The sequence below is a fragment of the Salvia miltiorrhiza genome, chromosome 5 (assembly GCF_028751815.1).
Source record: "Salvia miltiorrhiza cultivar Shanhuang (shh) chromosome 5, IMPLAD_Smil_shh, whole genome shotgun sequence".
Classification (NCBI taxonomy): Eukaryota; Viridiplantae; Streptophyta; class Magnoliopsida; order Lamiales; family Lamiaceae; genus Salvia; species Salvia miltiorrhiza.
In genome coordinates, this window is record NC_080391.1 from 5,936,320 (window position 1) to 5,946,600 (window position 10,281).

General features: G+C 34.5%; 1 protein-coding gene and 1 long non-coding RNA gene across 3 annotated transcripts; one reads left to right on the forward strand and one right to left on the reverse strand.

Annotated features, from left to right (window-relative positions):
• The first annotated feature begins 2,466 nt into the window (after window positions 1-2,466).
• LOC130985479 (ethylene-responsive transcription factor 4) lies at window positions 2,467-3,693 on the forward strand. Its single transcript, XM_057908471.1, has one exon. It carries the CDS (start codon window positions 2,851-2,853, stop codon window positions 3,484-3,486), a length of 636 nt encoding a protein of 211 aa, XP_057764454.1. The 5' UTR covers window positions 2,467-2,850; the 3' UTR covers window positions 3,487-3,693.
• Window positions 3,694-5,008: 1,315 nt separating this feature from the next.
• On the reverse strand, window positions 5,009-6,486 carry LOC130985480 (uncharacterized). Of its 2 annotated transcripts, XR_009088976.1 has the most exons (4): window positions 6,342-6,486; window positions 6,164-6,271; window positions 5,526-5,618; window positions 5,009-5,282 (listed from the first exon to the last, which is right to left on the reverse strand). It is a non-coding gene; the product is annotated as an uncharacterized LOC130985480 (long non-coding RNA). The 2 variants fall into 2 exon arrangements; XR_009088975.1 differs by lacking the exon at window positions 5,009-5,282 and having other exon boundaries at window positions 5,295-5,618.
• Window positions 6,487-10,281: the final 3,795 nt, after the last annotated feature.

The following is a 10,281-nucleotide window of genomic DNA, read 5'->3' on the forward strand; positions in this document are numbered from 1 at the left end:
TAGTACTTATTTTACTGCGAATGACAATTTTATTACTATACTTTTGTAAAAAGAAAAAATATATGTATGCGCGGACAACTACTTATTTGATTATATATAGACATACACATGTACACATATAGATATAGTATATAGGTTCCATGCTCATATTACAATAGAAAATCAAATTATTATTTGTATGTATCTTTATTTTCTAATTCAGGGATGGAGGTGATTTCTCTTCGGAGCAGTAGTGCCGAATCGTGGAAGGTGAAAGCTTATGTCATCTAGATGTATACAATTATACAAAATAAATAATTGGATATATATGCAATTGTGTCTCAATGCCTGCACATGATTTGCAAAGGGTATACAAAAAATATCTCTGCACCACACAAGGGAATTTCTTGAATTACATGAGACCCCTGGCAAAGCACAGTCTTAATTGACAACTTTATCTCACTTGATTGATATAATCTCTACTATTATAATCAATGAGTACATCTTTTGATTAGCTTATTTTTTAGCAAAACATTCGAACTCTAAATAGTTAATGGTAGAGATATCAATGTATATTTACACGCCGCAACCAATACTCCTATTCTTGACACGAGCAAGGAGGTGAGGATTGAACTCTAAATAGTTATATTAATATAGAATTTTTTTATACTCCCTTCATCCTTCGTATTTATGCATACATTTTCTTTTTGGTACGTTCCTTAAATTTATGGGGGATGGGGGACGGGGAGAGTAATTAAATTTATACATTTTCTCCCTTGTCAATAGTTCAAACAACTTTTTGTTAAAACTCGTTTCGTGATCAACTATGCATATTTACCGGGGACGGGAAGAGTAATTTCGAAGTTCCTAAAGAAACGTAAAAATAAAAAAAAATAAAAATAAAAGGCTCTTACTAGTCTTTGTAAAAAGCTCCTTGTATCTTATGTGTATAATATATTCTTCTTATTGACATTTAACCATTTTTTTTATCGTACTGTATTTGTGACAAAGATTGTTCGAATCAACTATTAGTCCGAACAAGTGAACTTTGAAATTTAATGGGAAGCAATTATTTTGCAGTTCTTTTAACAATCGGCTTCGAAATGTTACTTGTGCAAGGGAAACTATAGTTACTATTTTTGATATCTTTCGCGGTTAAGGGATTATTTCCTTTTAAAAAAAAAACTTTATCCAATTTATTACTAATATTTCTTGAGATGTCTCTTTCATCTTTCCGTTGTAATATGACACCTCCCGGGAAAAAATGTAAAGGTATAGAAATCTGAATACATGAACAATAATAGATAATAACTTTATAAGCGGGGCGGAGTGACTATAATACATGAACAATCATATTAATTTATTTTTGATTAATTATATATAATACATGAACAATCATATTAATTTATTTTTAATTAATCATATATACTCCGATTAGTGCATGTGATTTTCACCTTATCCTTCCATACATGTATACATATATTTATTTTTATATTTAAAAAAGAAAAAGAAAAAAAGGTTATAAAGTAAAATAAAAAAGATAAAGAATATTTATATACTTAAATACAAAGAAATATAGGGAAAAGAAAAATATTGATCAAAACTTAAATAAAGTATTGGCTATAACTCCGTATTATTTACAATATTATTTTAGAAAATTTTGAATCGAATATATTCGAATTGAATCAAATATAAGAAATTTTAAATTAAATATTCGAATTGTATTATTTAAAAAACACTTAAAAAATCTAAACGAATATTCGATCCAATTTGAATCTAAGTGAATCAATGTACAAATCAAATTCAAATCGCAAATAAAATTCAAAAGAATTTTGAATATCGATTCAAATATATAATATCTACGAATACAAATCGAATACAACTATATTCGTTTTGATTTTGATTCATTTACATTTGTATGCACAAGTGTGATCTCTCGTACACGATGCTCTTCCATTCTTTTTATTGTAGCTTGGTAGGAAAGAAGTCTGTTATTTGAATTTGAAGGCTCTCCGTTGTTTTTATTTTATCACTTGCATTTCATTCTATTAGTGCACATTATGGGCGTGTTTGATATTGGCTAATACACTGTATTAGCTAATTTAGTACAGATCAGTCTAGTGTTTGATATTATTTAGTAATAATGCGGATGACCCGATTTAATCCCACGACCCAGTATTATTAATCCAGATTTCTTAGGATTAATAATACCACCTCCCCCTTAGGATTAACTTAAATCAGGATATTCTGTATTTAGCCATGATAGCAAACACCAACTCAGTATTAATAATCTGTCATTATCCACGCTAAATATCCTGGTTACAAATTATCCTACATAATCCTTTACTGAAAATCAAACGAGCCCTATGTATATATCAATAATAGTATAATTTTATACTAATATTCAAGACATAAATAGAGATAGCAAGTTAAGTAATTATGTCATGAATCTTAGCCGTGTATATCCACAAATAGAGATTAGAGACACGAACAGAGGGAATGTATTAAAAAGTGGAAATTACAATAAATAGTAGTGAAATAAACTAAGTAGTAGTATTTGAAATGAATCCAAATAAAAGGAAGAAAATAATAGTGAAAATGATTGGACGTAGAGAAAAAAAGAAACAGGTCGTGAGTTGAGAAACAGATGCCGTTGAGAGCAGAAAGTAGGAGAATGTATAACACACACACTTCACACTTCCCACGTATCTAATCAACAATGTCGCCAACAAATCCTTGTTGCCACGTAACCCGCGGGTCCATCCACCGCCCCCCTTTCTATATATTTGGCCCCCTCGGCCTCCGCCCCTCTCCTCTCCTCTCTCCTCCATTATTTCCCCAATTCCACCAACCTAATTTCCATCGCACGTCATGGCGCCGACGGCGGCGGGGTGCCGGGGAGCCCAAGACACCAACGCGCACTTTCGCGGCGTCAGGAAGCGCCCCTGGGGCCGCTACGCCGCCGAGATCAGGGATCCCGCCAAGAAGAGCCGCGTCTGGCTCGGTACGTTCGACACGGCGGAGGAGGCCGCCCGCGCCTACGACACCGCCGCCCGCCAATTCCGCGGCCATAAAGCCAAGACCAACTTTCCTCCGCTCCAATCCCACACCAAGAAGCCCGACCGCAGCCCTAGCCAGAGCAGCACCGTCGAGTCATCCAGCCGGGAGACATTCCCGATTCCCGATTCCAAACTCCTTCAACTCACCCTAGGCCGTCGCCCCATGAGATTTCCCTTCGGATACCTCCGCCCGGCCGCTCCCGTTTCCGCCGCCGGATTCCTGCCGCTACAGAACACGATGCTCCATCTTCGCCCCGAGTCGCGGCAAGAAATCATACAAGTAATGAACGAAATGCGGCGGCCGCCCGCGGATTTCCTCCTCTGCGCCGGCGGCGGTACGGCGCAGAGCGAGTCGGACTCGTCGTCCGCCGTCGTGGACCTGCCGAAATCGCCACCCGGCAGAGGCATCAATCTGGATTTGAACCTCCCTCCTCCAGAAACTATTTAGGTGCAGGAATTTTGTTATTCCTTTTTTTGTGGTAATAGAAAAAAAAAAAAATTGTAGATGGTTAAAATTGTAGATGAGATCGAAGAGCGTCAGATGTGAATAGTTAAATCTGATGTCCCATTTTGTTCAAATGTCGCCGGGATTTGGGGTTGTTGTTTTCTTAACTCAACACTTGTTTTTGAAATGTAATGTTATTTTCTGCCGTCAGCTTAGAAAATCTCTGATATACATTTTCCTTCCTAATTTGTACGTTTCCGCCGTTACATTAAAAAAAAGAAAGAGAGAGAGAAAAAAATATCCGCCGTTATAAAAGTTGTCATTCCGCCGGAAAATGACCGGGAAAAGGGGCTATTTAGCGGTACAGTTAGGGCACGTGTGGTCCATGTCAGTACGGACGGACACTCAGTGCTCATGCCTGGGATTCCCTGCCACGTATATTATTATAATTTTTGTTTTACGTTAAATACATGTAAATACCTGTTTCATTTTTTCTTTTTCTTTTTTATACTTTTTTTTTTGAAGTGTAGAAAAAAGAAATGATTGTGTGCCTCTGCGCGTGTGTTCTCCTCTTTTCATTTTTTTTTTGAAACGTTCTCCTCTTTCCTTTTTATCGTTTTACTTTCATAGCTGTCAAAGTTTGGAAGTGGCTGTGACAAGTGATGACATTGACACCTTCCGAAATAGTCAAATCTGTTGTTCTTCGGTTTCTATGTTTAGATATAATTAGTTTGTAATCGAATGGATAAATAGGGCTAGACACTTAATTTCGAGACAATGTCATGGAGTATGATTTAGCACGAGTCATGGGTCTTGATCTGGCTATAATATAAAAATAATTTCGAGTAATCTCGAGACAATTTCATCTCAACCAATTGAGCTTTTTATGAATAAATACTTACGCTATAAATGGTACATGAATGTCGTATCAGTAATTACACAAACCATATATTCAATCCTCAACATGTGTAACATCTAACTTTCAAATTTGATCGTCTTGTTTGAAATGTCTCGTTTAGAATTCTCAAGTCATTTTGAGACCTTCAATATGTGACAAACACCTTCAATTTAACTCACACTACTACAGAAAAGCTAATAGACAATGGACATTGCCTAGTGTCTATTTAAGAAAATGTCTGTTGTTGTAGGTGGTAGTGTCGTAGGTACCTGAAAAAAGGTGCTCATAGACCACACGCATTGCCTGTTGTAATAAATATTTAAGACAACATGCATTGTCTGTGGTCTTTGAGAGCATAGAGTTCATTGTTATATCATTAGTATCACTTTGGTTTTTGACTAGTGTCGTAGGTGCCGATTGTCTGTGGTCTTTTTTGTATACCACAATAGCTTTTGTCTGTTGTCATAGTAGAAAAATATCAATTTTATTTTTTATATGCCACCTCAGTTTTTGACCGATGTCGTAAGTCCAAAAAATATCATGTTCTTTTATAATATTAAAATTGATTAAATATTACTTTTATAAGATATTTTTGCTCTAAAATTCCATATTTATTTAAAAGCAAGATAAAATAATTTTCCTTTATACCATAATCATAATAAAATTTCAACATTCATTACAACTTTAAATTCAACCCAATCAATTCTACCACATCCATTATAAAATAAGTTAAATCCTAACAATAACTATAAATAAAAGGAGTTAACATTTGTGGATCCACCACCAAATAAGTTCAATCTAACATTCAAACGAGTTAACACTTGTAGCTCCTTCGTTCCTTCAATATGTGATGCATCAACCAATATATCCAATGTTATCTTCTTTGCCTTCACCATATATCCTTCACACAATCACAGTCACAATCAAAATCATCATAAATGAATTAGCTACATGTTGTCATTCCATCAATACACAAATAACACATTACAATAATACACGTGTCCCCTACTCATCAACAACACGTAAGAATATAACTATAGTATGGAAACTCATATTCAAAAGAATTCACAAAGGTCCATACAAGTTATAACACTATTCTTCCCAATAATCACCAACAATTTAAGTCTAGAAAAATATAGATCACCTTCTACTCCTTTATATGTTCTTAAACACAATCCGTCCACTGTGATCGCACTTCATCTATCTCTTTACTTGAGTACTTTCCATTAGCATTGAACTGTTGATTACATATAGTATTAGTTAGAAAATTAAATGAAGGCTAATAATTATTAATACTGTAATAATTTAAACCATTATAGTATAAGATAAACTGGTGGTCAGTAAAGAATAACAATGTTTATCATTATCCTAAATCTTAATTAAGTCATTGAACAAACCTTCAGATCAATGAGTACCAGATTGACAAGTATATGTAGTTTGCTTGTGTTATGATTTAATCAAAGTGTTGCATTTGTTTGCATTTTGTAATGTTGTTCCTTTGATATAGTAACTAAGAGCTATCTCTATTTACAATAACTATACACATATTTTCACACACGAATTGATTTTAGAATCAGAACATGAGAGCAGATAAGCAGATAATCAAGAACATTTACAAAAATCAGACAAAAAACTTCATACAAGAATTTGTTTCATTTAGTAGCTTCGTACTTGATTTCTTATTAGCAGATTACAACTATTGAAACAATAAATTGTTCTTTAAAGCAAATCATCAAACAGTTTCAAGACGTATACCAATGATAAAGAAGCAGGAAAACTAACCTAATAAGAACGAAGGGGGCGACAATAGGACACAGTGGCAGTAGCGACGTCGACGATGGAGGCGGGGTACGTTGACGTCGGCGAGGGCACGGTGACAGTGGCACAAATCTGGGAGAGGGTGAGAGATAGTGAGGGAAAGAGAGATTGAGATAGGTGAAATAAAATCAAAATCCCTTACCTCTATCGCAACGATTTCCAGGCAATGGCCTGGCGGAGGCAAGCTTCAATCGCGGCGCCAAGAAAATGGGGCGAGGGAGTTAAGGCGTCCAAGAGAGTAACTAACGTACGAGAGAAATAGCGATTGACGCACTGGAAATCGGCCTCGCCGTCCCATTACAAATGTCTCATTCTTTTATTGGCAAATAATTAAAAGACTAATTAACTAATGGACCACCACTTACTCTCTCTTTATACCGACTTTTATAAATCTCAATATATTTTCTATCTCCACCAATTCACTTTTTCTACTAATTATACATTTCTTAATCTTTGTGCCCAAAAGCAATTAGACATTTGTAATGGGACGGAGGGAGTATATAATGCTATACAAACACTACAAGAAAAGTTTTCGGACACCATCCAAATCACCAATGACAACTATACCGATCGTCGATGGATCGTTCCACGGGGCCGCAAATTTTTGGTGTGTCCTTTACCAATGGATCGTAGGCGCAAAATCCTCTTATGGCCTTCTCTCGTCGGTAAATATTTTAAATTTTATTTTTATTATTATGTTTGGAATTCACCGACGGACTCCTTCCGTAGGTAACCCTTCAGTGCGTTTTAACTTAGATCCTGCGCCACCTCTTTTTTCAAGTTCTTATCGTGCCCTAACTCTTCATTTCTCACTTCACCAGCAAAAAGAACCGTCGTAGGTATGTATCTCACTCGCTCTCTCTCATTTTCTATCTCAAATATGTCTCTATTTCGCATAGGCCGTGTCACCATCGAAGCCTTCATCCATCGGTGAATCGGACTGCCCTAGGTCTATATATCTTTCCCTCTCTATCTCAAACATGTCTGTCTATTTTGCAGGCACCGCAGACACCAAGCTTGTCACCTCCTCGTTCGTATCATGCTTTGTCGTCGCTGTTACCTCTATATGTCTCTCTCTCTCTCTCTCTCTCAATGAATATATCATCATCTCTCTCGCATGGGTTGCTGCCAACGCCTACTCTACTGGAGAAGCCAAAATCTGAAAATTCTGCCTCTAAATCAATAAACTTTTTACCCTTCGAAAATTCTTTCTTTGATTTTGCAGTTGAAAATAGGTGTGTTGCTTAATTAATTCTTGCTCACAATTATCTCTTGTGGCTCGCGTAATGTGTTTGAAGGCAACAAGAACATGTCTAAGAAATATTTTGACATATGGTTAAAATTGATAAAATAAATCCTTCCACAACATAACTTAGCTCCCAATAACTTGTACAAGACAAATAAGTTATTTAGTGAAATGGGGTTACTAGTTGAGAAGATCGATTGTTGCCGTAATAATTGCATGTTTTTCTAGGGATAGGACAGTGATTATATTCAATGTAAGCACTGAAACGAGTACCGTTACCAAGCAAGTAATACATCTTCTGGTTGTAGTGCAAAGACACTAGTAGCAACAAAAAAGGCGTTCAATTTTTCCATTATCTCCTTGATTGTAAAGATTGCGTGCATCTAAAGCTACAGTCGCAGACACGCATTAGCATGCATCTTTAGTAGACGATCGAGTAATGCGTCATTCTACAGATTTGATATGCGTGGAAACACTTGACATAACTACAAAAGGTCGTAGATTCAAATTCAAGTTGAATATTCCCTTGATACAAATGTAAGCTATCTAACTCCAAATTCAAATTGAACAACTCTTAAATATGAGTATAAATTATTCGCAAGTTTGAAATCCAATAACTCATTGCATTAGTATAAATTGTCTCATAAATTAAAAAAAAATATATTCATAAATTTCCGTGATAAATCGCCCATGAACAAGTCTTGAGCGAGCATTTCTAGGCACGCAAATTTATTAAAAAAATGACATTTTTATTATTCTTATATATTTGTTTATTTTGAAATCTTATAAAATCTAATACTCTCTCCGTCTCATTACTTTTGGGCACGGAGATTACTAGAAATGTGTAAAAAGTAGATAAAGTGGATTGGTGAAAATTATTTAGATATTAGGCATACAAAGAAAATATAGTGTCAAAAATGAATGAGATATTTGTAATGGGACATCCCATTATGAAAAATGGGACATTTGTAATGGGACGGAGGGAGTATTAAATACTCTTAATACTCCCCCCGTCCACCAAAAATAGTCCTAAAGGTGGACGGCACGAGTTTTATTAAAAATAGTTATTGTATTGTGAGTGGTGAAAGGGGCCCACTTAAAAGTAATGTTTATAATGATAATTAATTGTATTGTGAGTGGAGTATGAAGCTCACCATGTGATAGATAGTTTTCAAAAATGGAAAGAGACTAATTTTTGTGGACATCCCAAAATGACAAAAAGAAACTATTTTTTGTGGACGGATGAAGTAAGATATAAGGATAGAGATGAATTTCTTTAGCAGCAAGTTAAATCTTGATACTGATTCTACAACTATAAATTACCCACACAAAATGAGAAAACTACCTGCACGCAGGCGGTATTGAACCGAAGACATCTCACAAAGGAGAGTGTTTAAGTGCCTCAACTTTGGCACTTCAACTAGGCTTCATTGGCATAAATAGGGATTTTCATTTTCATATCAATTCTAAACATACTAAATCATAATTGAAGAGCTTAAGATTTTGGAAGAAATTCTATACAACGAATTTCTCTCTAATACTCAAGGTGTCCCTTCAAGTATCAACGTGTTATTCGTAGTAGAGCTCAAAGCTTAAGTCAAGACCAACTTTAGATCTAGAAAAATGGCGAAGGCTCTCCGCATTAACGTCTTAAATCTTGAAGATCAAGTTCAAGAAGATCGAAGGCATATTTTACAACAAATCTCAAAAACTACTCAAATAGAGATACCCACAAATATACATTTGATCTACAAATTTTGAAGTTATATGCAATTTTATATTCATTAAATTAAATATAAAATTTGTGTTTACATCCTTTCACCCAACAGGTCGGAGTTCGAATCATCACGAAGGAGAAGTGATAAGTATTACTAATTCTCTTTTTGAGGAACAAAAGAAAATATAGAGGTTGGGCTTGGGCCTGGGCTTGCTTTAGTTTCTTTTAGAAGATGACAATAGGCCTTAATTGCTCGACCTTATTAGCACATGCATATTTGGATGAAAAATTGTTTTTAAATATTTCAATCCCAATGATCTGTTATGAATGTATTTTCTTGTTAGATTAATGTATTATTTCGGTTTGAATAGGATGAAGTGAAAATTTCAATATTTTTTTAGTAAATTCAATTTAACAACGAATGTATTAGCTTTATACGTCAAATGCATTATTCTTAAGTAATCATTAAAAAAATATATATAAATCTTATGATAATCAATTCCTGTGAGGAGAAGTTCTCTTGAATGGCTAAGTACTATTACATGCCAAAGGCCCAAAGTTACCGAAATTAAACAAATCAATATACAGCATTCCTCACTATAAATACTTTGTAAAGTATTCCAAGTCAGTAGTAGATTTATAATCGCTTCAAAAATGACGCTCATAAAATGATAGAAGTGTGAAAAATTAATATGTCCAATTTAATCAGTAGTAGAGTTCGAAATATCCATTGTTATAAAAATATGTGGTTTACATTCAAATTGACTAAAGTAATTTTAATGTTTCAATCACAATTGTATTTGTAAGCCAAACTTTTACACTTTTTTTTATTACATATTTTAAAATTTTCAATTATTATTTGGAAAATTGAAACATGATGACCGAACTATTTTCTTTTTGATTTTGAAGCCCACAAAGTGACAAAATGATAGCTACTTCACGGGCACCTTCTCAGCTACTTAAAATTGTGGCATTTTCTACTTTTTTTTAATATATAATTTAGTTATTAATTGAAGGGTAAGTACACGACTACTACATGGGAATTTTTTAAATTTTATTTATTTAATTGTAGGTGGCCGTGTCACTTGAATTTATATATTTACATGCGAATATGCGATT

What these genes read in the sequence shown, in the direction of transcription:
- LOC130985479 (XM_057908471.1), top strand. Translation starts at nt 2,851, where the DNA reads ATGGCGCCGACGGCGGCGGGGTGCCGGGGAGCCCAAGACACCAACGCG.